This window comes from Micromys minutus (genome assembly GCF_963924665.1).
Source record: "Micromys minutus genome assembly, chromosome: 24".
Taxonomy (NCBI): domain Eukaryota; kingdom Metazoa; phylum Chordata; class Mammalia; order Rodentia; family Muridae; genus Micromys; species Micromys minutus.
The window spans coordinates 29,857,231-29,883,158 of NC_137959.1; the positions used below are offsets into that span (position 1 = coordinate 29,857,231).

Consider the following 25,928-nt stretch of genomic DNA (forward strand, 5'->3'; position numbering starts at 1 on the left):
CGCACTTCCGGCCTCACGCCGCCTAGTACTTCCGGGACGGAGCTGTAGAGTGCGCACGCGCGCACGTGGGGCCGGGGCGGAGAGAGGCGAGGTCCGGTCTAGCGAGTGCCAGGCGGTAGGTGAGTTCGGGGAGAGTCCCCGGGGGCTTCTGAAACAGTGAGTTCGGAAAGGGTGCTGTTCACCCGAGGTCGGGGGCCCGCGAATCTTGTTAGATGCTCGGTTCTGAGGCCGAGTGGAAGCTACTCTGTGGACCTGGGAGAGCAGGGCTGGCGGACACCTCGCGCTCTTCAGAACGTGCCCGCTCTGCTTGTGGCGCCTTTGAGGGTAGACGAGTAAGGGGCGGACAAGTTCTATTCCCAGTACTCCCAGTAAGTGTGTGTCAGGTAGTTGCTAGATCAGGCAGGCTGGGAGAGACCACCAAGTTCTGTCGCTGCCCACTCGTGCTCTGGGTTTCCCCTCCCCCTTCAGCCCCTTGTCACAGTCTTAGAGTGGGTCTGTGATTTGCAAACTCAGTAATGTTGGAGGAGTTATTGGTAAAATGCCGATTTTCAAACTCTTCCTCAAAGAAGTTAGAAAGATGGAGGAATGGAGTTGGCTTTTGTGGGGATTAAGTTGCTGAAGCTTCCCTATTGAGTTTCTGGAGACTGACTGGAGTCTTGCTGGGGTACAACAGCATTATTAGAAATAGACTTAAGTGAGGGATCATGGAACCTCCCATCCAACAATGATGATGATAAATTAGATGCATAGTCCGGTTAATATTTAACAATGACCCTTTTTGTCCCCCCCAGGAATGGGTGAATTTAAGGTCCATCGAGTACGTTTCTTCAATTACGTTCCATCAGGCATCCGATGTGTGGCTTACAATAACCAGTCAAACAGATTGGCTGTTTCACGAACAGATGGCACGGTGGAAATTTATAATTTATCTGCAAACTATTTTCAGGAGAAAGTAAGTCTTTGGGGAGCTTGAGTATGGTATTCCTGATGTTAATTTTCTTAACTTAATTCTACAACTTACGTGTCCTATCTTCAGGTAGATCAGGTGGCTCTTCCTGCTGTGGAATTACTTAAAACTTCTGTAGCATATCTGAGATCCCTTGTTTGGTGAAAGCAGCCCAGGGGTTTGATGTATCTAAAGCTGTTTAGAAAGATGATGCCTAGGAATTCTGTGTCACTATATGTCATTTGAGGACTGAAGTTTGCTGGATCTTTTGACCACTACAAGAAAAAAAAAAAAAGATGTTGAGATCATTCTGATTCTGGTAAAATGACATGCCTTGCTGATGGTCTTAGTATGCCTTCCACTGACAATGGAAACATTGTAACATCAGAAAGTTTTCCTAACGTGGCAGCAAGCTGACTCCCAAGCTCATCTGTCTCCATATAGGCTTAGTTGTCTGTTTGGGAGTCAAGGAGATTTTTAATTACATGAAATGTCTTTTCGGTACGCATAAAGATTTGTTTTGTGTTTACCAGTATTTTGCCTAAATGCATGTATGTACACTTCAGGTGTGCCTAATGCTCATGGTGTTCAGGAGAGGGCATTAGATCCCCTCGAACTGGATTTAGAAGTGGTTATGAACGACCACTAGGTGCTGGGAACCCTTCACAAGGACAACAAATACCCTTAACTGTTGAGTTATCTGTCCAACTCCAAAGACTCTCTCCTTAAGAACTCTGGTTACTAATTTTCTTCAGGCGCAATATGCAACTCAATTTAAAAGAGAAACGATGGGTGGATGAGTATGCAGTGCCCAGCAGTCTGAGGCCTGAGAGTTAGGCCTTCTGTAAATGTTTCTAAGAATGAGTGTCACGTACTGGTATTGAGACAAATGCCAGAGCTTTTACATTGGTGGAGAAAGGTCTGTAAACAGTTTCTCCCTGTATAATAAAGCTGGGAGAAGTACTCTTAACAGACAGTTTTAGGAATCCTGTATAGTGTTGGCTTAGTGAAGAACTAATTAATGTTCATAGAAGAGTTGCAAGTCCTTGCCCACAACAAAGTAGTCACTGCTAGAAACATGACAGACATGCCTGGGTGTACACCTGTTGCATAGTGTGGCTTTTCCGTTTGTTGTTGATAACTACTATATCTGCATAATGTGTATTTTTGCTTAATGCCTCTTTTTACTGCTAAACTTCAAGTTGTGTAAGATGGGGAACTACATCAACAATGTTTGTGACTGTACTGGTGCTGTCTAGCACAAAGCCACTGTAAGTTAATGTTTGGAAAATAATTCTCTATTTCTTCTTTACCCTTCTTCCTATTGTAACAGCTAAATAATTCAGTCTCATCTTCTGTTTTCCTCAAGTATACTTTCCTATTTGTATTAAATTACTATTTCCTATTTATTCCTATTAAATTACTAGCCTCTGGCCTAGTAAGATGGCTCAGTGAGTAAAGGTCCTTGCTTCCAAGCCTGAAGACCCGAGTTTGATCTCTGTAGCCCACATGGTGGAAGAAGAGACCAACTCCTGCCAGTTGCCCTCTGACCTTCCTGAGGAATGTATTGGTAGTTGATGGCTAGTGAGTTGGCTTACAAAACCTACCATTGTGTAGCCTTATTCCTAAGCTACAGACACCTAAAACATATTACTGTGTTGGAATCCTGTGGGCAGTTGTAAAACATACTAGAAAATATTTGTGTGAAAAGCAAAGCAGCCCCGGGTGGTTTATTTTTGGCATATTTAATTAAGCAAGGCACAATTTGGTGAAAATGTATTCTGGCGATGACTTGATCCCAAGTTTACCAAAGCATACATAAATCTTGAGGAACAAAGTAAGCTAAATACAGAGCAGACATGGCTACACTGGAACTCTCTGTAAAGTTCATGAAGATAGGTTCTGTAGGTGGACTGGGGAAACAAGCTTAAGAGTATGAGAGGATCGGGTGCTGAAAAGTCTAGCCACTCGGATAGCACAAAAGTCACCAGGCTCGTGATCTCCCAGCCTTCTGGGAGGATAACAGGTTATGCGTCCCTTTCCTTGAAGGAACGACCTGTGTGCTAATGTTCCAGGTTCCCTTAGTTCTTAGCTATGAACATGGAGACCTCCAGCTTTATAATAGTTTTTAGAAAATTGGATAATTCAAATCAGGAGATGGTGGCCCCCACCTTTAATCCCAGCACTTGGGAGGTAGAAGTAGGTAGATCTTGCTGAGTTTGAGACCAGAACAAGTTACAGGGCAGCCAGAGCTATTACTCGTTTGGACACAAAAACTGTCTCAAAAAAACAACAAAAAAAATTTAGATATTTCATATTCCAACTGGATACTAAGCCAATTTTCTTATGCATGGGAACTCACCCTGGCCCACCCTGGCTTCAGGTGTCCTGCCTCTGCTTCCTGAGTACTGGGATTAGAGCTATATAAGCTACCACACTTGGCTGAGTCAATCTTAAGAATATCCTAATTTTCAAGAGCTTCTGCTGAATTAGTCCTCGTTTAAAAGAGAGAGAAATGTATAACTTATGTAATTTTAAGTAACTAATACTTGAAGCTGAAAGAGATAAACACGTCTCATGGACAGACACAAATGTTTGACAGTGACAAACTACTAGTTATTTGTGAGGAAATACTTTTCAGGTGCTGATGGCTGAAGAATTCGTAGCAAGTGGGGCAGGTATGGTGTTTTATGATGCTTTATGGTTTTGAACTCGTGGCAAGTTGAGAAATGACGGTGGTGCTTCTGTAGTTTTTTCCAGGTCATGAGTCTCGGGGCACTGAAGCCCTGTGTTGGGCAGAAGGACAGCGGCTCTTTAGTGCGGGGCTGAATGGGGAAATTCTTGAGTATGACCTACAAGCACTAAACATTAAGTACACTTTGGATGCCTTTGGAGGACCGATTTGGAGTATGACCGCCAGCCCCAGTGGCTCTCAACTGTTGGTCAGTAAGCAACTATTGGTAATTCAAAATAGACTAGTCTTTAGCCACTCAAACTTCTTTACCCGTGTTTGTGTTATGTAACATAGGAACTGTGGGAACCAGGAATCATAAAGCATGAGGTTGGATTTCGCACTGAAGCTTAAAAAATCCTGGAGGTGGGCTGGAGAGATGGCCCAGCAGTTAAAAGCATTCCTGCCCTTCCAGTGGATCTGGGTTTGATTCCTGGAACCCACATGGCAGCTCTCCACAGTCTAACTGCAGTGCCAAGGAACCTGACACCCTCTTCTAGCCTCCATGGGCACTACACAGTCACTTTGCCTGTATGCTGTTACTTCATTTGGGAAATGTTAGGGTTAAGTCATTTCAGCATTTCCTAAACTTCTTTGGAACTAAAAGACTGGTTTGTTTTTGTTCTTTTAATAGTAATTTTTGTCTCAGAAATCTGGGATGTTCAATCCGTCTATAAATTCACTATGTTCACATATATAGCCATGTGTGTAAAATTACGTTTGTTATTTGTGTATGGGGCTTTGGGGCATGTATGCCACAGGAATAGTTGTAATGGTCAGAGGACATGTATGAGTTGGTTCTCTCTGGCCACCATGTGGGTCTTTGGGATCAAGCTCAAATTGCCAGGCATGGCAGCCCATGCCTTTTCCCAGAGTCATCTTTCTGTCCTGAGATTTTAGTTTTTTCTTTCACTCATACTAACTTGTGTGTGCCCTAGACATTCCCATCTGGGTTTAAAGGACTTTTGTCTGGGCCATGGGTCTCTGGTGTGTATAAAGCCCTACTTCTAGTCTGTGCCATATGCAGATACTCAACCACTGATTAGAACTCCGGGCCTGCTTTCTGACTAGACTAGGAAGTGGATCAGGACAGGAGTTTCTTGACGATAGGTACCTCCCCTTCTCACAAGCTGTTTTGGTTTGTTTTGATTTTAGGTAAGTGACAGCTTTTAGAGAAGAAACAATGCATGCTTGAGTGTGGGGATATCTAGTCCCGCAAAAGGCTCATTTAGCCTGTTTTCTACCTGTCTCTAAACAGGTTGGTTGTGAAGATGGCTCTGTGAAACTATTTGAAGTCACCCCAGACAAAATCCAGTTCTCAAGAAATTTTGATCGGCAAAAAAGTAAGGCTTGTTTTGGGTCCAGCAGTGAACAGCTTCAACAAGAAATTATGTTTTTGTGCCACTAAAGGGATAGGACATAGGAAGTGCTTTCTTATAGCTGGTTAATGGCAAGGGTCTGTTCTGAGAAACGTGATGCTGAACTATCTCATCATGCGAGCATCATCACTCAGGCCGCCTCAAACCAAGGTGGCTGATGTCACCGGGCAGTGCGATGCTATGAGGGTGCCCTCCTATGTCCAGTTTGTAATGTCAGTATTGGTGCATGACTGTACGTATATTTAGCATTCATGCAAGTATGTCTCTTTAATCTGAAAGGAGTCGGTGTCTGTATACACCGAACTTTTCTTAGGTTACCACCACATCATCCTCAAAAGAAAATATATTTACACATTTTCCTCAACTGTTTATACATCATTAAAGCGAGTTGTCAGATACTTTATTTTGGGTCCCAGGACAGCTTACCAACCATGGTGGCTGATCTGTGCCGGCCCTGTAGGTAACTGTGGAAGGAGAGGTCAGTTAGGTCTTGTTGTATGTTCATTTAGATGTCACTCTTTTGTCACTTCTAAGGTCGGGTCCTGAGTCTCAGCTGGCACCCTGCTGGAACCCATGCTGCAGCTGGCTCCATAGACTACATTAGCGTGTTTGATGTCAAATCAGGTGACTGTCTCTCTACTTATTATGTGTGGGGTGTGGGTTTTGTGGGGTTTACATTTCTCAGTTTCTAAATCTTGACTTTTGTCTCTTTCAATGACCTGATGGCCTCACTCCTCACTAGTCTCCCTATGTGTCCATCTCTAATCTCACCCCTTGTTTTCTACGTTTGTTTTTTTGTGTGTATGTCTGTGTGTCTCTGTGCATTTCTGTGTTGTATGTGTGTATGTGCCTTTGTAAGTGCTGAGCAGAGGGCATGTGAGACGTTCTCCTTTATTACTTACTCTCCATGCTCCTTCTCATTTCGATGAACCTGGAGCTAGAGTTTGCTTTTTGTTTTTAATATAACCTGGCAAAAAACTAGTCCTGACGATCCTCCTGTATCCAGTCCCCTGGGGTTACAGGCATCCAGGGACCATGCCCAGGTTTTACACGTGGCCTGAAATCCGGACCCTCTCTCTCATCTTTTCTTTTTCTTACTTGCATAGTAAGCCCTCATAACTGCTCATCCTGTTGCTGTGTTTGATTTCCATCGATACCTTTTAGGAAATCTCCACTCTTCGGTGGGGGGCTGGCAGCTCTATAACATTAGCTTTTTTTCTCTAAAGCAATGACTTTTTTTTCCCCTTGGTCTGGAAAATTGGGCTACTAGGCCTTTTCAGTGTGAGCTTACCTTTAACTTGTTAGTTTCAAATATTTGTGCATGGAAGATACAGAGACAACACGGGTCGAATGTGTCTTTTTTCTTTTTCCTTCAGTGCCTGACTTGTGTTTGTCCTTATTACACATGCCTATAACCAAAGACTTCCTTGAGGCATTTTACAAAAAGTAGAAATGCCCCCGTCTCTTCTCCCACTCCCCAAAGTAAGCCACTGCAACTCTTAGCTGATTCTTTTGGGGTTTATCTCCGCTGTTCATGCATTATTGACTTAGACGCCGAGTCTTCCCTCTGTACCGTAAGTGTCCAAGTGCACCGTCTCCCGGTCCTTCCCGTGTGCTCATCTGTAACTGGGTTCCAGTCAGTAGTCAGGTATTTCCATCATAGCCACGTGTGCACTGCTCACGAAGGAAGTTGATTTTCTTCCTGTCTACTTCCTGTTTAATATTCTTCCTCTCCTCAAGTTTCTGCTTCTTGGCCCTTGAGATCTTTCAGTTGTATAAGTTGATACAAAATACATCTGAATATTTTGGTGGTTTTGTTTGTTTTTTCTGCCATTGCTATGTTTTTAAAAATAAGTCTTTCTGTTTTGACTTCTGGTCTTGCTTAGCCGCTTGGGTCATGCTGCACAAGTGTGGGGTTGGAAGACTGGTGTTTCAGTCTTACCGGGTCCCTTCTGCTTCTGCGTTCTTCTGTGTTCCCTGTTAGGAAGTCTAATGCCATTCTAATTGTTGACCCCTTGTGCATACAGAAGCTTCTGTTTGGTTTCTAGGCCCCTTGAGCCATGTGCCTTTTGCCCTTTCCTTTTCCTATGTGTATGATTTCTTTGTTTCTCTTTTGGAAACCCAACCCTGTATGCAGTGGGTGAGCCCTCTGGGTCCAGCCCTGTTTGGCCCTGAAATCATCATACTTTCTGATGTCTGAATATGTTGTGGGTTTGGTTTTGGTTGGTTGGTTTTTCTCTGGTGTCTATCAGTTGTGCTCTGTAGATGAGTTTCTTCCCTTTCTGGTCTTTTGTTACTTCAGTACTGGGTCTTCTTACTTTCCCCGTGCTCTTATGTTTTCATCTTTTCTGACTTCACTGCTTGCTGAGTTAAAGTTGTTGTTTTCAGAGCTTAATCTTTGTAGTGGAGTTTTCACTTGGCCACCTCCAAAGGTCTTTCCTGTTTTCAGCTGCTGGACATTGAACCTGGGCCTTTGCTAAGCTGTGTTCTGGGACTAAGCCTTCAGCCTTTGCTAAGCTGTGTTCTGGGACTAAGCCTTCGGCCTCTGAGGCTGATCTTTCTTTTTTTAAGAGTTGTAGTTTGGTTTTGATTGTGTATGCTCATGAAGGAACCTGCCGGGACCAAACTCCAGTCCTCTTGCAGGAACAGCAAGCACTGAACAACTGCACGGTCTCTAGCCCCCTACTCTGAGGCTGTCAGTGACAATGTGACAGTGAGGCTATCTGGCAAGTGTTCCGCGTCCTTTCTGTCCTGTTGATTTACTTGTTGTTTCTGTTAGTCGGCTCGGCTTTTGTCATTAGAGGTACCTTTCTTCATGTGTGCTGCTTGCTCCTGTCACCTCAGTGAGACTCCCGAGCATGACCTTCACTGCAGAGGTATCTGGGTGTCCTGTCTAGGAACTTTTTCTTCTTGTATCATTTGGCTTCAAGAAGTCAATCAGTTCGGTGTTTTGGGTTTTTTTTGTTTGTTGGTTTTTTGTTTTTTTTAATTGGGGATCAGTCCAACCCTGAGCATTACATGTTCCACTACTGAGCTGCACTCAGACTCCCCCATTCTCTGTCCTGTGAGTCCTCAGTGCTCTGAGGAGAGGAAATGTGGTGTTCTCAGCATTCAGTTGACTCTGTTTTCCTTCCAGACACCCCTGTTCCAGCCTCAGTTCCCAAAGCCTTTTGTGTAAGAAATTCTTGTGTTAAGATAGAGTTTAGTTACTATCTGGCCACTAACTCGGGAAATTGGTACTTCAAGGTCCAGCAGCCCCTAGATTAACTTTCAACCAGTCCCTCCTTGGAGGCTCCTCACCATTCTAGTCTCTGAAGTTCCCAGCTCCTGAGGGTGTCAAGTATATAATATAAGTCAAGGCTTCTTGGCTTTCCTTAAGGCTAACCTGCATTCTGGTTGTCACTTTGAGACTTTTCTTTTCTCCCTTTCCTACTACACAGAGTGTGGGGAAAGCCCAGGGGGTGCAGTGTGCCAGCTGTTAAGTAAACAGGAGTCCTTCCATTCCGCTGCCCCAGAAGGGACCCTGGTTCTTCTGCTCTTTCTCCCTCCCTCCCTCCCTCTCTCCTTCCTCTTCAGGGTCCCATGTTGGAGTTTTACTGTCCAGTGTGTTCAGGCATTTAACTCCATGCTATGCTTGCCCATGCTGTTTTGAAAAACTAAACAAGTGTGCCTTTCTTATTTTTCAGGGAGCATAATTCGTAAAATGGTTTTAGATAGGCAACACCTGGGAGTGACTAAGTCCAGGTGCATCGTGTGGGGTGTTGCCTTCTTGTCCGACGGCACCGTCATAAGCGTGGACTCCGTCGGAAAGGTGCAGCTATGGGACTCTGTCACCGGGACACTGGTTAAGAGCCATCTCATCGCAAATGCTGACGTGCAGTCTATTGCAGTAGCTGATGTGAGTACGGTCCCAGCCCAGGTTGTCCCTGAACTTATGGTCCTCCTGTCTCAGCCTTCTGAGCGGCTAGGATTACAGGCTTTTGTGACTTAGCCCATCTTCCAAGTCAGTCTTAGGGTCTCTCTTTTCCCATACATTGCTATGTGACTTAGAAGGATTCTTTTTTTTTCCCACAACTAACACATTTTCTTTTTGTTAATTTAAAGCTTTTTTTTTTAACATATCTCTTCTCATATTAAGTGTAGTTTATATATAGTAACATGTCACCTAATGGCAGGATCACATTCTGAGACATCATCCGTCAGGTGATCTCTACATTGAGTGACATAGAGTGTATTTGGGCAAACAGGTAGTCAGGGAAGCGCCTGTATTGCGCACCTAATGTACCAATCGTATGTGCTATTTTTTTTTAAACATTACGTGACAAGCAGCAGAGAAATTTAAATCCTTCTAGACCGTGTAAACAATGACATCACAGAAATCCATGCTGTGTTTTCTAATAGAAATGTTGAACTTCATAAAGATGGTTTGCTAAGCTGACAAGATGGCTCAGCAGCAATGACACTTGTACCAAGAAGGAAAGAGTAAACACGGCCGGAATAAGTAGATTTCATTTAAGGAGATGCTACCTCTCAGGAAATAAAAGTACCAAGTGCCTTATTTGGAAGTGGAAGTTTTGTTCATCTTTCAAGATTTATAGCAGGCAGAGAGAAATCCTGTCTCGAGCAAAATAAATTTTTAAAAACTTTTATGTAATTTTTAATTTTATGTACATTGGTGTTTTGCCTGCGTGTCCGACTGTCGGTCTGAGGGTGTCAAATCCTCTGGAATTGAAGTTACAGACAGTTGTGAGCTGCCACATGTTGCTAGGAATTGAACCCCGTCCTCTTGGAAGGAGCAGCCAGTGCTCTCCTGTCGCCGCTGAGCCATCTCTCTGGCACCCCCACTTTTTAATATGCATGAGTGTCTTGCCTGTGTTGAATCCCTTGGAACTGCAATTGCAAACAGCTGTAAGCTATCATTTGGTGAGAATTGAACCCAGGTCCTTAAATATTTGGTTATGTGTGGGTACAGGCATGTAGAAGTCAGAGGCTTCAATCCATTTGGAGTTGTAAGCTGCGTTATGTGAGTGCTGGGAACTGAACCCAGGTCCTCTGACAGAGCAGTAGAATCCTTACCCTCGGAACGAGCCCTGCAGTTCTTACAATCTTAGAGCAAAATAAAAATCTCCCACCTAAACCAGCTTAGAGTACAATTTAAAGGTACGTTCACACCAGCATCATTGCAGGTAGTGAGTAATGCTTTATGTCCAGCTCCAATGTCTCTGGGAAATGGGAACTTTTTTGGTCCAATAGATTTTTATGGGTGATATTTTGGTTTGTCATTAAATGTGTAGCATTTAACTGGCTGCATAACAGTTGGCCATACTAATTTTAACGTTGTCAGCAGGGGGCGCACTGCTACCTATGCATGAGCTTGCTCCTCTGCTGGAACCGCTCCTGGGAACCTCCCTTCTAATTCGGGGCAGGAGGTTTTTGTCTTTGTTGGGTTTTTTGTTTGCTCGTTTGTTTTTTCTCCTGAGCTGCCTAGATAGAAGACCTGAGGGAATATTTTCCCATCTGGAGTGTTTTTTTGACGCCTGTCCCCTCATGATTTAATTTTTCAGCAAGAAGACAGTTTTGTGGTGGGCACAGCCGAGGGCACAGTATTCCATTTCCAGCTGGTGCCTGTGACTTCCAACAGCAGTGAGAAGCAGTGGGTGCGGACGAAGCCATTCCAGCACCACACTCACGATGTGCGCACCGTGGCCCACAGCCCAACAGCTCTGATATCAGGAGGTAGGGCCTCCCCCAGCCAGCTGCTCTGGACTCTGCCTAGCTCTGGCTCTTTTCTCTTCATGGTAGACATCTCTCATTGTATGTTCCTTCTCTGCTGCCTTTTTGCTTCAGGCACCGACACTCACCTAGTCATTCGGCCTCTCATGGAGAAAGTGGAGGTAAAGAATTATGATGCTGCTCTCCGAAAGATCACTTTCCCCCACGTGAGTATTCCCTCGCACCCTCAGCATCTCCCTCTATCCAGTAAGCCTGCACGCAGCTCACACTTCCTAAAACTGTCTTCATTGTCTTCTGAGGCAAGCCTCCTTGAATGCATCTGCTATGTGTACCTGTACATGACTACTGTGGTAATGGGGTGGGGATGGTACCATCTACCTTGAAAGGACTGCTACAAACTTGATTCTCCACCTAAACAGCCTGCCCACCCTTAAAAACAAGCTAACGAAAACCCATAAAGCACAGTTGCTGAGGAGTGTTTCTTCAGAAAGGAAACTCAGGGTGATGTTTGCAATTAACGCACACACATTTTGGAGCAGGAATATGGCCCAGTGGTTCCTGCTAGTAACTATCTGTACCCCCAATTCAAGAATTAACTCTCTGTTCTCACCTCTTGGGCACTGCATGAATGTGATGCACAGATATACGTGCAAGCCAAACACACATATACATACAATAAAGAATATATTAAAATATCCACGTATTTCATGTTTGTAGTTTGATAACGTCAAACATAGTCCTCATTCCTCCACTCCCCACTCTCTTTACTTTAAAGACATGGTTTAATTATGTAGCCCTGGCTGGCTTTGCTCTTGCTACATAGACTAGCCTAGCTTAGCCTTGAACTCATGGAACTCCACTTGGTACCAGGAGCTCAGTGTCTCTTGACTATCCGAGTGCCTCATTATCCCAGTTTGGATCACCGTCTTTTCTCATGGAATTCTTTTCAGTGACTTCCTTAATGATTGCCTTTTTTGTTTGCTTGTTTTGTTTTGAGGCAGGGTTTCTCTGTGTAGTGCTAGCTGTCCTGGAACTCTTGTAGGTGGTCTAGAACTCAGATCTCCATGCTTCTGCCTCCTAAGTGCTGGGATTAAAGGCGTACACACATGACCAGCTGCATGGCCTCCTTTTTATTAATGTCTGTCATATTACCCTGTTCTCCATGGGTTGTTTTAAAAGCACCTTGTTCATTCCTCTGTGTTTAAAAAAAAAAACCTTTGCTTGCTATTGTCTTCAGCACAGAGCCCTAAATTTTGGGTGTGTTTGTAGAAACCCATGTTGGTCTTGGACTGTCCTGTCCCTCTCAGCTTTTCCATTCTGAAGTCTTTCCACAGTGCTTTGCATCTGACCTCGAGACACAATGAGAGGTCTCATGCCCTTTCCTCCCTGGAACTTGTCACCTTGCCTTCTCTGCTTGACTAATCTTTACCAGTGAGCTACTTCTATTCTGTATATAGTCCACAAGGCTAAGTTAGAAGCTCGCCCTGTTTTATACGTGTTGAATCTTGCACCACACTGCAGAGCATAGCTGTCTCGTTTGTTTTGAGACTGTGTCTGAATAAGTAGATCAGGCAGGCTTTGAACTCAGAGGTCCTCCTGCCTCTGGCTCCCAAGTACTGATCCATGATACCCAGCTAAATAAATGGCTTTCAGCAGTAGAGAAGCCAATTTGCTAAAACGTTGAATCTAGAAACAAAGCAGTAGATCACCAGGTTGGCCCACTTACAACTTTTCAATTCTTGGATGCAGCGGCGTCTCATTTCCTGTTCAAGACGAAGGCAGCTTCTCCTTTTCCAGTTTGCTCATCATTTGGAACTTTGGAGACTAGGATCCACATCTGCAACAGGTATGTTTGGAGAAGGGGTTTTTATTTTTGCTTTTTTTTTTTTTTTTTTTTTTTTAATGGAAAAGAGAAAAGGGTGAGAAATAACTAGAAGGGCTTATATCTTCCCCACAAGTAAAGGGCTGGCCGGGAGCACAGGTCCCTGGGTGTGAACCACAGTATCGTCCAGTACACCCACACAAAAGGAAACTGGAAACCAACCATAATAGTGCATGCCATTAATCCCAGCACATGGGAGGCAAAGGCCTGTGCCAAGAAAAGAAAGTAAACAAACTGGAAAGAGAATACAAAGTATCCAAGTTGCAGTTGAAATTCTGCCTGTAGAATAAGTCAGGCATGGTGGCAGTTCCCTGGAAGTGGAAACAGAAGAATCTGAAGCTCAGGACCAAGGCAAGAGCAACCCTGAGCTTACTGGACATGGCTAAGGTTAAGAATGTGCACTGCTTTTGTAGGATTCCGTTTACAGCACCTGCACGGGATGGATGGTTCACAGTCCCAGCTTGAGGGAACCTGGCTGACAGCCTCCTCTATCCTTCAAGTGCATACCCACACACAGAGACTGTTAACTACAAATACACAAAATCTTATAAACACAAAAGAGCTGAAACCTCTGTAAGATGCTTGAGGAGATGGTTAAGGTGCAGCCTTGCCATCCGGCTTTGCCCCAGGCTGTCGGATCAGATATAAAAGGCGGCTGTTGAAAGCTGAGGAGACAAAAGGATGTGCAGAGGCAGTCCTGCGTGGACACGAGCCACCTGGCTTTGGAGCGAGGAACTAGTCTATGTGACTTCTCTTCCTTAGAATGTATTGAAATCTGCTTCTGCCTACCTGTATGTCTGTGGAGTGGCTTCAGTCATGTCAGACGCTGGGCCGTTTGCTGCTCTTCACATAGCCTTTCCGATTGTGCCTGCTTACACGGAGAAGCCAGATTTCCCACTGATAGAAATTCTATGTTACTGAGGGTTGACTTTAGAATGGAAAAATGCAGTTTTTTCTTTGTTTGTTTGTTTGTTTTGTTTTTTAATGAGAAAAAACTCTGGGAATTTTCTGGGTTTTTTTTTTTTTAGGCAAGAATGGAGATACTCTTCCACTTTCTAAAAATGCAGACCATCTCCTGCACCTCAAGACAAAGGTGAGGACAGTTCATACCCCCCCCCCCCCAAGGTCCAGAGCAGTTCCATCCTGAACCTGATTGCCACTCGGTCTGTAGCCTAGATTGTGGCATCAGTCCGAAGTTGAGGGCTTGATAAAGGGAGCTAAGGAATGGGTTTTCTCCTTTTGGTACTATAAACATAGTTTGCACACTTTCAGTAATTAAGATGGTGCAAATATAACGTGACTCTTATGCTCTGCCCGAATCTTCGTGTTCCACTCAGATGAGCACTTCCAACAGAACTTTATATGTCCTCCCAGAAAAACAGAGCAGCTTGTGCTTTCTTATATATGTGTGTTTCCTTTTTACATTAGTAACGTACCATGTAAACTACTTTAATCATTTCATCTTTTATAAAAATGTCTTTTAGCTGTTTGTGATAATCCCAGTACTTAGGACACAAAGGCAGGAAGTTTAGGAGTTCAGGGTCATTTTGGCTAGTAGGTAATTCAGAATGACTAAGATGCATTAAATCCTGTCTCCATCAGAAAACTTTAAAGATTTTGGTCATTTATGGCCTATGCCTGAAAATTTCAACATTCAGGAGGCTCTGGGATAAGGGCCACTCTTGAGTCTGAAGTTAGCCATGGCAAGAGGTTGAGTTTACCATGTCACCAGGATTAGTCTTAAAGAGTCCCTACCTCAGTCTCCTTGCTGCTGGGATTACAGATATGTACCTCCATACAAACTTGACGTTGCGTTTTTCTTCCCCTTAGACTATTTTTCGTTTTTTTTTCTTAGAGGTTTTTGGAGGGGGGAGTGGTTCAGGACAGGGTTTCTCTGTGTAGTCCTAGCTGTCCTGGAACTCCCATAGACCAGGAAGTTGGCCTTGAACTCAAAGACTGCTTGCTTTGCTGCTGAATGCTGGGATTAAGGCGTGCACCACCAGATCCTATTCAAAGCAGGTCATCAGGGACAGAAAAGGAAATGAGCACTCCCAGTCATTTGTCCTCTGCTGTCACACTAATGCCTTCCTGCTGTTTCCCACATTTAGGCTTTCTAAGGTGCTCAGAGACCTAACACAGTTCACCGTTACCTGCAGACTCGTGTTGGATTTAGACATCAAAGCTGCACCAGTGATAATGTTCTGTCTGAGATTTAGTGCTCACAGTGTATGAGTGTTTTAAGACTACATATAGGCAAAGTTGGCGATGGTGGTACATGTCTAATCCCAGCACTCAAGAGGCAGATGCAGGCCGATCTCTGAGTTTGAGATCTCTACAGAGCGAGTTCCGGAACTGTGTAGGCACTAGTGGAAATGTTCAGAGCACTAAGAGCTGGAAGATCCTGTCATAGGAACCTTGCTAAGGTTTGGCAGCCTTATGGTGCTCCTCTGAACCCAGCATTGGTGTCTAATTCACAATGAGATTTTGTCTGGGAGAAAGTCAGTTTTCTCCCTCACCTTGCTTTCTTCATTTGCCAGGGCCCTGAGAACATTATCTGCAGCTGCGTTTCTCCGTGTGGAAGTTGGATAGCCTATTCTACCACGTCTCGGTTTTTTCTCTACCGGTTGAAATACGAACGAGATAACATAAGCCTCCAAAGAGTAAGTGACATGCAGGTCTTGTTTGACGTGGCAGTGAATTGGGAACATTCCTTAGTGAAACGTTAGATGGTAGTAGCTGTTATAGAACCTACAGGACCTACATAGTAGAAGGACTCTCACAACTTGAACCTCTGCCCTCTACATACACGGACACAGCACATTTTTTAAACGTTTTGTTTACTTATGTGTACTGATGTTTTACATGCATGCAAGTATGTTTCACCATGTATGTGCCTGATGCTTGCAGAGGCAGAAAAGAGGGGGGTCCCCTGAGACTGGGTGCTGGGACTCCAACCCCTGCCCTTTGGAAGAGCAGCCAGTGCTTTTAACCTGGACCGACTTTTTAGCCTACACACAGTGTTTTATTTTAAATATTAAAGAAGGTTCTAGGTTTAATCCTCAACATTGCCACTACAATGCTAATATATATACTTATATAATATACAATAATAAAATATAAATATATCTACTTAGCATATATATAGCTTCTAATTTAATTTTTATACATTTATAATTAAAATAGCATTATATTCCTTTCCTTCTTTCATTCCCTCTCAGACCTCCCTCTGAGCCCTTAAACTCTCTTAATTCCCAAATAGGTAGCCTTTATTATTATTATTATTATTATTATTATTATTATTATTATTATTATTATTATTATTATTATTATTAACCTATGTGTGTGTATAGATATATAAATACAGCCTACTGTTAGTGTGTAAATTATTCAGGGCTAATATATTTATGGGGTACATGAAAAAGAGATAGAGAAACATTCCTGGCAAAAATGACATTTTATTCCCATAGTTTGTTATATCCAAGGTAGAAAATTGACCCGTTACCATCTGAATGAAGAGGAGGAGAGATAGGCTATGGGGAGCAGGCCAATGTTCCGGGCCTTTTGTGGGTTCTTGCTTAGAAGTTCCAAGGTTAATATAACTTAAGCCTGACTGGGTTGGGTTCTGGTGTGCTGCTTTTTTCTCACTGGCTTTTCACTGTTGATTTATCCAAAGGTTTCCAAATTACCAGCATTCCTTCGCTCTGCCCTTCATATTTTGTTTTCTGAAGATTCAACAAAGCTCTTTGTGGCATCTAACCGAGGGTCTCTGCATATTATTCATCTGTCGGAAGGAAGCTTCAAGCACCTGCATACTTTCCAGCCTCAGTCAGGTGGGGACTCTAACTGGACAGGGACTTCTCGGCGCCTTGGGTGTGGCCCTTTTTCTCTTTAGGCCCCAGCATCGTAGCTGGTGCTCTTCTCTGCAATAAACTCACTCACATTTTGCAGTTTAAAGTGGGAGGAGATACTGGCAGATGAGGACTCTGGATGAGATCTGAAATGTTCCTCACACCTACTCTTTTCTCACTGGGTTTTTGATTCCTTATTTGGGACCAGAGAACTTTCATCATCCTTAGTTTTGTTAGCAGAGTTAGAAAGTAAAAGTCATCTGCATCTGCAGTGGTGGCGCCTAGTATAACCCCCCAGTACTTTGCCTAGTAACCTAACCCCCACCCTTCTCCCTCCCCCAGTACTTTGGTGTTTCCGGCATGTGTATGTAGAGACTTTGTGGACACGCTAACTTTGTTGTATGTCTATGAGATGTTTATATAAGATGAAATTTTTTGTGCATAGCTTTATTTGGGGTCATTTGTTGTGCTTGTGACTGTTTTTTGTGTTCTGTGAGAACACAGATTGCATCACTGGGTGACTACACCAGCTGCTGCTGAATTAACAATGGAGAGGTGCAATGTTGACTTAACATCCGCTTTACGCTGGTAGTTGGATATATTCCATGATCTGTCCCTTGTCCCTAGCCCTGGCATTTAGCTGTCTCGTTACCATTTAAACTCTTATCAGCCTGGATTGTCAATGTTTAATATTAACTCACGGAGAGCTGCTTTGGGCCAGGTGTTGAGTCAACACCTTTAGTCCCAGCACTCAGGAAGCGGGGGCAGATGAATCTCCATGAGTCTCGAGGCCAGCATGGAACTCACGGTAGTTAGGGCTACACAGAGAGATCCTGTCTCAGCTCCCTCCTCCCAACCCCAAAAAATAAAAAGCAAAAAGCTGCTTCAGAAGAAAGCTACCATTTGGGAGTCAGATGAACTAAACCAATAGTGTTTTTAACTATAAATCTCAGACTGCCTTGCCCTTACATCATTTTGGTTTTTCAAGACAGGGTTCCTCTATGTAGCTCTGGTTCTGGCATTCCCTCTATATACCAGGCTGGCCTGGAACTCAGAGGTCCACCTGCCTCTGCCTCAGATTAAAGGCGCATGTGCCACCAAGCGCACTTGGTCTGTGATTGTAAAGCTTTTCTCGTTTCTCGGGAGTGTTAGATGCAGCACATATTTTAGCATATAACATGGATGTCTGCTTTCTATCTCATGTCTTCATGTTGCAAATTAAATCAAAACTTTTTGACAAAGGTGCTCTGTAGTGTTAAACAGACAGAGGGCATTCAATAAATTAAATATGTGCTTCATGTCTGTTAGACATGCTGTGTCCATAACTAATTTTAAAACAGTGAGTAGGGAAATTAAAGTAGTTTGGCATAATTAGCTTAAGGTATGGTTTCAGTGCCTCCTCAGGTCTGAGCCACTGGCCTCTCTTCACATGAGTGGCAACTAGGTAAATAGTTTTTGTGTTTCTTTGTTTTGTGTGTATTTACTAGTTTGTGTCACATCTCACGCTGTAGACCTAACTGACCTGAAAAATGCTATGTAGACCAGGATGGCCTCAAACTCTTACTCTCTGCTTCCCGAGTCCTAGGGCTAAAACGCTGCACCACCACGCGAAGCAATAGCTAGTTAAGTTTTAAAAGTGCAGAAGGCGTGATAACCTGAAACTTGGAGGCTGAGGCACATAGATCCTAAATTTAAGGCTGTCTTGGGCCACAAAATTTTGTGCCTCAAATTTAAAAATAAATTAATTAATTAAAAATAAAAAGGTTAACCTTAGGCTGGAGAGATGGCTCAGTGGTTAAGGGCACTGACTGCTCTTCCAGAGGTCCTGAGTTCAATTCCCAGCAACCACATGGTGGCTCACAGCCATCTGTAATGGGATCTGATGCCCTCTTAAGGTTAACCTTTAGAACTAATTTGCAAAGCGCCAGTAAGTTCTCCTGGAGATTTATAGCCATGTGGGTCTTGTTGGTGTCTCCATCATCTCCAGAGCTGGCTTAACTAAAGAACTCATTTCTTCTGCCCTCACAGGGACGGTGGAGGCCATGTGTCTTTTGGCAGTCAGTCCAGATGGGAATTGGTTAGCTGCATCAGGTACCAGTGCTGGAGTCTACATATATGATCTGCATCATCTAAAGGTAAGCCTCAGATTTCAGAGCAGCAATTTGAGTCATATGGGAGGCTGGTAATTGTGTTAAGATTTGAAGCAGATCGGAGTGGAGTGACCTGGAAATTTACGAGGCTTTTTTTTTTTTTTTTTAAGCAAGAATTTTTCTTCCTTTAGATTCCTGTTTTAGAATTCTTTAGGGGTTTGCAAGTGATAAATCCATTTCCTGGTTAGTGATAGAGTTCAGTGGTAGAGTACTTGCCTTGTGTTCAAGGTCATTCTCTAGAACCACAGAAGACAACACAATGATTAAAAAGACAAAACCACCCAGGTATCTCTGCCTGGAGGAAGGAGAGGAAGTTCTGATACTTAAATTCAGAGTTGGAGATCCTAACAGGCTTCCTCTCATGCTTGCCGCATATATTCAGTGTGGCTTTAAATAAGATCAAACCAGAGGGGAAAGAATAGCTGGGGAGTCCTTCTGATAGGTACTGACGAGCAGCAGTAATGCCAGCTATGCGCTGAATCATATCACAATTCTGTCCCTGGCATCGCCAAAACGAACGTTTCTGTGTAGTGCCCACATGTCTTGTAGTTGAATCCAAATGTCTATCCATAGGCAATAATTTTTAGACAGGGTTTCTCTGTGTTGTCCTGGAACTCGCTCTGTAGGCCAGGCTGGCCTCAAACTCTCAGAGATCCATCTGCCTGCCTCTGCCTCCCAAGGGGTGAAATTAAAGGCCTATGCCACCACTGCCTAGCAGTAATGTTTTTTAGACCCAGAATAGAGCTATATGTTCTCAGTGCAGAGGTATATTTGAGTGATTCATATTGACATGTTTGCTCAGAAAAAAACTGTTCTTCAGTTCTCTGGAAATGCTTCATTTTATAAACAGTTAAGCATGATTTGTTTGTTTGTTTGAGAAAGGGTTTCACTGGCCTAGAACTCAACTCTAGTCCTGGCTGACTACCTTCCAGAATAGGCAGATTAAAAGTGTGTCACCACACCCAACAAAAGAAAATTTTAAGTGAAATTAAAGTTCTTTGTTGTTGAAATTCCAGAACTTCCATAGAATACTTTTGAGTTCTGCTTGTGAGTTCCAAGGATCAGTATTTCAAACAACTGACTTAGGGCCTTAGTGTTTAGTGCGATAGTGGAGTACTTGTGTAGCATACATAAGTACTGAAAGCAAAACAATAATAATAATCAACTGGTGTCTAGCTTTCTTTTGGGGTAGGTGTGAGGGGTGTATGCATGGCGGTGGGTGTGTGAGATGCCATTATGCTGCATAGACCTGGCTGGCCAGAACTCAGAGCTACTGCCTTTGTCTCTGCAGTGCTGACATTAAACTGTGTGCCTAGCTCATCTCCCGTTTCCCTTGTCTTTCCCCAGCTTCACTGCACAGTGCCTGCTTACAATTTCCCAGTGACTGCTCTGGCCATCGCCCCCAATACCAACAACCTGGTCATTGCTCATTCTGACCAGCAGGTAAGGATCCTAGTGCTTCCCAATTCCCTTCTGCTTGACTAACCTGCAGGCCAATGTGGTGAACAGTTAGCAGGAACTTGCCCTTGAAGATGTTAGAGGATACATGGGCAGGTTCGTTTTATGTAAGTGGAGCTTCCCTGTGTGGCCTGGGCCCATTATTATCCAGCAGTACCTGTTGGTTTTCGGTGTAGTTCTAGAGTTAGACACACAGTGATAGAAAAATTTGGAAGCATTCTGCTAATTTAAACTAGAGATGACATGGGCCTGGATACTAAATTAGATATGGATGTAATAAAATCTTGAAAATAAACTAAAAATGGATGGTTTACATTCATGGGGAAGTCAGGCATTACTAAAATTGAGGTGTCTAAATCTCAGCCAGAGTGGGAGCTTAAGTCTACAGCATTTTTTTTTATACCAAGTTATGGAGAGGCAATCTCTAAGATCCTTGGGCTGTGGAACACTTTAACTCATCGGTGCTTGTGTATCCTCATCTGTAAGCTGAAGATGAGACCTGTGGAGCTGTAGGAAAGATTGAGCATGTCTGGGGAACACATTGGTGTTTAGACTACTAGGAAATGATGCTTCCTAAACAGTTTTATTCTCTTCTGTGCGCACAACATCCACAAGTACTATCTCACCTCCATGGATTTTCATCCTCTACCTAGACTATTGAAAGATGCTGCCTTACGTGCCTTAGTCTTTTTTTTTTTTTTTTTTTTTTTTTTTCTTTTTAATTTAATGTATATGGGTACACTGTCACTGTCTTCAGACACACCAGAAGAGGGCATCAGATCTCATTACTAATGGTTGTGAGCCACCATATGGTTGCTGGGAATTGAACTCAGGTCCTCTGGAAGAGCAGTCAGTGTGCTCTTAACTGCTGAGCCATCTCTTCAGCCCCATAATTTACCTTTTAAAAACAGTTTAAAAAGATGTTATTTATTTTACATGTATGAGTACAGTGTAGCTGTCATGAGACATACTTGAAGAGGGTATCTCATCCCATTACAGATGGTTGTGAGCCACCATGTGGTTGCTGGGAATTAAAGTCAGGACCACTAGAAGAGCAGTCAGTGCTCTTAACTGACACACACACACACACACCCACACACACTCATAAACACACATACACAATTAAAGACTCCTAAGAAACCTTAAAAACATTTTTTAAGTGGTGATAAAATGTAAGGCTGAATACAGTGCTTAGTGTTTACTACGACTTGTGGTTAGGAAAGGATAAGACCCAGAAGGGACCGGAGCCTCCATGTCCTGAGCACACATTTGCACTTATTTGATTGTGTATTCTCCAGGTATTTGAGTTCAGCATCCCAGACAAGCAGTATACAGAGTGGAGCCGCTCTGTCCAGAAGCAAGGATTTCACCAGCTGTGGCTTCAAAGGGATACTCCCATCACACACATCAGCTTTCATCCCAAGAGACCAATGCACATCCTCCTCCATGATGCCTACATGTTCTGCATCATTGACAAGTCCTTGGTGAGTTTGGAGACTTCTTACTTAGGGCTCTTTTAAGTGTGTGTGTGTGTGTGTGTGTGTGTGTGTGTGTGTGTGTGTGTGTGTGTGTGTGTGTGTTGCCCAAAGAAGCCAGAAGAATGATTCAAATCCCCTGGAGAATGAGTTACAGCTGCCAGCGAGCGTCCTGACATGAGTGTTGGGAACAGAACCCAGATCCTCTGCAAGAGTAGCACATGCTCTTAATTGCTGGGCTGTCTTGCTAGTGCCCTGTTTTGCTTTAGGCTTTTTGAAACATGATGTTGCTGTGTAGCCTGACTGGCCTCACGTTAAATCTACAGCAGTCCTGCCCCTGCTCCTTAAGTGCTGGTGAAGTGACGTGAGTTACCACACTCCACCTTTACTTACGAATTTTTAAGTATAAGTAATGATTGATTAGTTACGGGGGTCTCAGAATACAAACTACCAGTATGGTTCGTGGAGGATGGGGAACTGTACAAACTACCTTGGTGTTGATGGGAGGGGCATCTCCCTAATTTGCATTTACTGTAGGGTAAGGGGTTAGCCTTTCTGAAGTAGTTTTTACTGTTGTGATTATTTTCCTAACTGGCTTCTCAACACATAATCCTAAGTAGAAAGATGACTAGGTTGGCATTCAGAAGGTGACCCTCTTGAGGGAATAATTTGAGCTAATGACTCACTTTTAATTTTCATTCTTGGATTACTGAGGGAAGCAGTTTCATTAAGAAGACACCTGCTAATGTTTTGACCACCCTGCTCCTTAGCTGAGGACATTTCAAAAGTTGGTCTTTGTGTCTTGTGAAAAGTCCAGCTGGGAAAGTTCCGGTGCTGTTGACTGTGCTAGGGACACAAACGCTCACCTTAGCTGCTCTTCTGATGCTCTTTCCCGAATGCATGCGTCTTTCTGGGTAGGAGCTCTCGTTACTCGGAGGCCTGTGGACCACAGCCATGGCTATGCCGCACTTTGGGTTTCGGTTATACAGCACCAGCTGTTCTGCCTGTCTGTGGACATGGGGGTGGGACGTGCGTGGGTACAGCTGCAGATGGCTCTAAAGGAGGTGTGCACCGGGAAGTGTCACCAAATCGCATCTCGTGGGCCTTGTGTCCTGGGATGTGGGAAGCAGAGCTGGCTGGCAAGTGCCTTCTGTGGGAGAGTGGAGCAGGAAGAGCCCCTCCTACTCACTCAGCCATCTCTCTGTAACTCAGCCCAAAAGGCTTTCACCCTGGTGACGGTGATAAGTCCTTCATATCCTGGTCCTGAGTAGAGCTAGTTCCCAAGGAAGTCAGGGATGAAGTGAATCATTTATTTGGCCATTTCTTGACATGTCAGTGACATCAGTGGGGGTAGTTCCCTGGAGGAGACCTTAGCCACTTGGCCAGTGTATTAGATATGCTTGAGGGGAGGTGTGGAAAGCCCAGTGCCTGTGTGGGCTGAGATCCTGCACATGCCCATTTGTTCCTTCTGACAAAGCATTGCCGACAAGACTGGCCTACAGCTTGCCATAGAGTATGAAACCCTTTCTTGCTTCATCCTGCCCATCATAACCCCTTTTGCCTGAAGCATTTTTACTTGACCCAGGGTATATCAATACCTAAGATGGGTATATCAATACCTAAGATAGTTTGTGTGTGTGTCTGTGTATGGGTGTGTGTTTGTCTGCACGAGTTTATATGCCCTGTGTAAGTGGGGTGCCCCATGGAGTGGAAAAAAGGATATTAGATTTCCTGGAACTAGAGTTACAGGCACTTGTGAGCCACCTGATATGAGTGCTAGGAGCTGAACCTGGTTCCTGTGCAAGAGTGGTAAGCATTCTTAACCACTGAGCCATCTCTCCAATTCCCACATGTTTTTAAAACAGTTCTTTGAGGGCTAGGGATGCAGCTTAGTTGGTAGAATGTTTGCATATCATACATAAAACTCTGGTTTTGATTCCCAGGACATGTAAACCAGGTGTAGTAGAATACGCTTTGGAAGCAGAGATAGCATCAGAAGTTCAAAGTCATTCCTACCTCCATTGTCAGTTTGAGCTCAACCTGGGTGGGCTAGGGAACCTCTCTCAAAAAAGGTTTTTTGGGAGTGCCTGAGGTGATGGCTTAGTGGTTAAGAGAGTATACAGAAAATAATAATTTAAAATTTTTAAGATTTTCTTTATATATATATGTTTCCATTCGATCAAGACTAAAGAGGAAGGGCTAGAGACTCACAGGTTGAGAACCAGTGGTGTAAGGTGTCTGCCTATCATTCTAGCACTCAGGAGGTAGAGGCGGGAGAACTACAGTGAGACCTTGTTTCAAAAACAAAACAAAGCAGCGGCAGTAACTGGGTCTGTAGAAGCCAATGAAACTTTTTGCTGTTTTATTTCTGTGGCTGTAGGGATCAGCCAGGGTCTTACAGATGCTAGATAATACACATTTCAAATGATGGTCTATCTTGTGGGGCCTAGTGGTTCGGGCCTATAATACTAGTTCCACAGGAGGCTGGGGCAGGAGCATCACAAATTCAAGGACTAAGACCGAAGCTATGCCAGCCTGGAAACTTAGTGAACTGCTCTTAAATACTAAACAAGAGCGTGGCACATGGAGGGTGGCCAGGGCTACATAGTGAGACCTGTCTCAAGACCAAAAAAGCAAAAACGGGTGGGGGTGAGATAAGACTATTGTTCAGAGTACTTGGAGTACTTAGATGTGTATGTGCGAGTATGCTTTGTGTGTGTGTGTGTTTTTAGTAAATATATATGTATTTGTATATATTGCTTTAGTAAATAAATATCCCTGTCTTTTTAGCCACTTCCAAATGACAAAACTGTGCTCTATAATCCACTTCCTCCGAAAAATGAATCAGATGTCTTCCTGAGGCGCACGACCCATGGGTTTAAAATGTCTAAGAAATATAAGGTAAAAACTCCTTACTGTACCCTGGTTGGTTTCTTCCCTGTGATGTAAGCAAAGCATAATAATTAACAATTAGAAGACGAGCGTGTCTTCCATTTGCATATAGAGACCCTGCTTTGGGGAGACAACAACCTTGAAGTTGTCTGTAGCTGTGGTTCAGTGTGAGAGAAATTTGTGGTGAGCAATGGTTGTGGTGCTTGTTTCACCATATATAAAACAATGTCCTTTGACTGTCTGTGCCAACTCCACCACAGCGCCAGCCCTTTCCACCCATGTTGAGTCCGAGAGCAGGGAAGTGTCAGGAATTTCTGTGAGTCTTGACCCGAGCTGGTGGAGAATGATTCCCATTGCTGTCCTCTCTCTCTACAGCCCTTACTCTTTATGGATCTTTTGGATGAAAGGACACTTGTGGCAGTAGAGCGACCCCTGGATGACATCATTGCTCAGCTCCCACCACCCATCAAAAAGAAGAAATTTGGAACTTAAAACCCGGCACTGTCTGTGTCCTTTGCTGAACTGTCTGTCCTTTTGTTTGTTTGTCTGTTTGTTTCCCAAATCATGATAATAAAACAAATTATTCTTTAGGACTAGACATTTTAAATTATTTTTCAAAAGAATGGGCACAGATTTCTTTCTTTGAGTGCAGTGGGATGAAGGTCACGCTAAAGCCCTCAGAGTGGCTCTGGGTACACACACTGGACCCTCCAGCTTCCTAAGTCCACCTTAGGAAGAGAGAACCACCTCCGGAAAGTTGTCCTCTGGCCTTCCGTGTACTACACTCTCACACGGGAAGGTGAACTAACTTCAAAGTATCTGTAGATGCAGTAATGCTCTCAACCAGCTAGAAGCTCACACTGCTTTTTTTGAGCCTATCCAAGGGACCTTCCAGTGTCACCTTGGAGGGTGCTACTAACAGCCATAATCCACTTATAGTTCAAGGAAGAGTTTCACTGCAGCATCCTAAGGAAGTGCTCCATCCAAAAGTTAGATGCCTTTGGCAGTCGTCAAAGAGGCCAGGGATATAAGGTAGACAACATGTCCCTCTTGTACAAGGCGGAGTGCAGTCCTCAGTAGCACTGTCAAACCTTACCGTTCTGTTTCCCTGTCATGTTCCAGCTGCTGAAGGTAAGAAAACATTGGGCAGGGATTTTGCCAGAAGAGTAACAATGCAGGTGAGGACTGAGAGGCAGGGAGTCTAGCATTAGAAGGTGAAGAACAGTAGTTAACCTAAACCACGCAGATGGATTTCCTAACAGTTTCAGTGGTTGTTTCCTGTTGCAGTGCTGGGAAAACATTGAGCTGCAATGAATCCCACTGTCTGGTCTGGAAAGAAAAAGTGAGAATTGAAAGCAATTTACCAGGGGTTAAAGAGCATTTACAGTCGACAGTATGTCTCATGTGATAGATAGTGAGGTTTACAATAGTAGC

General features: G+C 43.8%; 1 protein-coding gene across 2 annotated transcripts; it reads left to right on the top strand.

The window, feature by feature from the left end:
* Positions 1 to 15: 15 nt before the first annotated feature.
* UTP4 (UTP4 small subunit processome component) lies at positions 16 to 25,020 on the top strand. Of its 2 annotated transcripts, none has more exons than XM_080936966.1 (17): positions 16 to 119; positions 792 to 952; positions 3,697 to 3,888; positions 4,936 to 5,020; positions 5,591 to 5,680; positions 8,743 to 8,954; positions 10,621 to 10,792; positions 10,904 to 10,995; positions 12,539 to 12,635; positions 13,700 to 13,764; positions 15,209 to 15,331; positions 16,345 to 16,501; positions 18,548 to 18,654; positions 20,017 to 20,112; positions 21,426 to 21,611; positions 24,393 to 24,503; positions 24,870 to 25,020. In XM_080936966.1, exons 2-17 carry the CDS (start codon positions 794 to 796, stop codon positions 24,984 to 24,986), a joined length of 2,061 nt encoding a protein of 686 aa, XP_080793092.1. In that variant the 5' UTR covers positions 16 to 119; positions 792 to 793; the 3' UTR covers positions 24,987 to 25,020. The 2 variants fall into 2 exon arrangements, with proteins under 2 accessions (XP_080793092.1, XP_080793093.1); XM_080936967.1 differs by having other exon boundaries at positions 45 to 115.
* The last annotated feature ends 908 nt before the right edge of the window (positions 25,021 to 25,928 follow it).

Bases quoted from the DNA above. Each gene is read 5' to 3' on its own strand.
- UTP4 (XM_080936966.1), top strand. From the start codon at position 794: ATGGGTGAATTTAAGGTCCATCGAGTACGTTTCTTCAATTACGTTCCA. The intron at 953-3,696 runs GTAAGTCTTTGG...GTGCTTCTGTAG, and splicing joins CAAACTATTTTCAGGAGAAA to TTTTTTCCAGGTCATGAGTC. The intron at 8,955-10,620 runs GTGAGTACGGTC...TTAATTTTTCAG, and splicing joins AGTCTATTGCAGTAGCTGAT to CAAGAAGACAGTTTTGTGGT.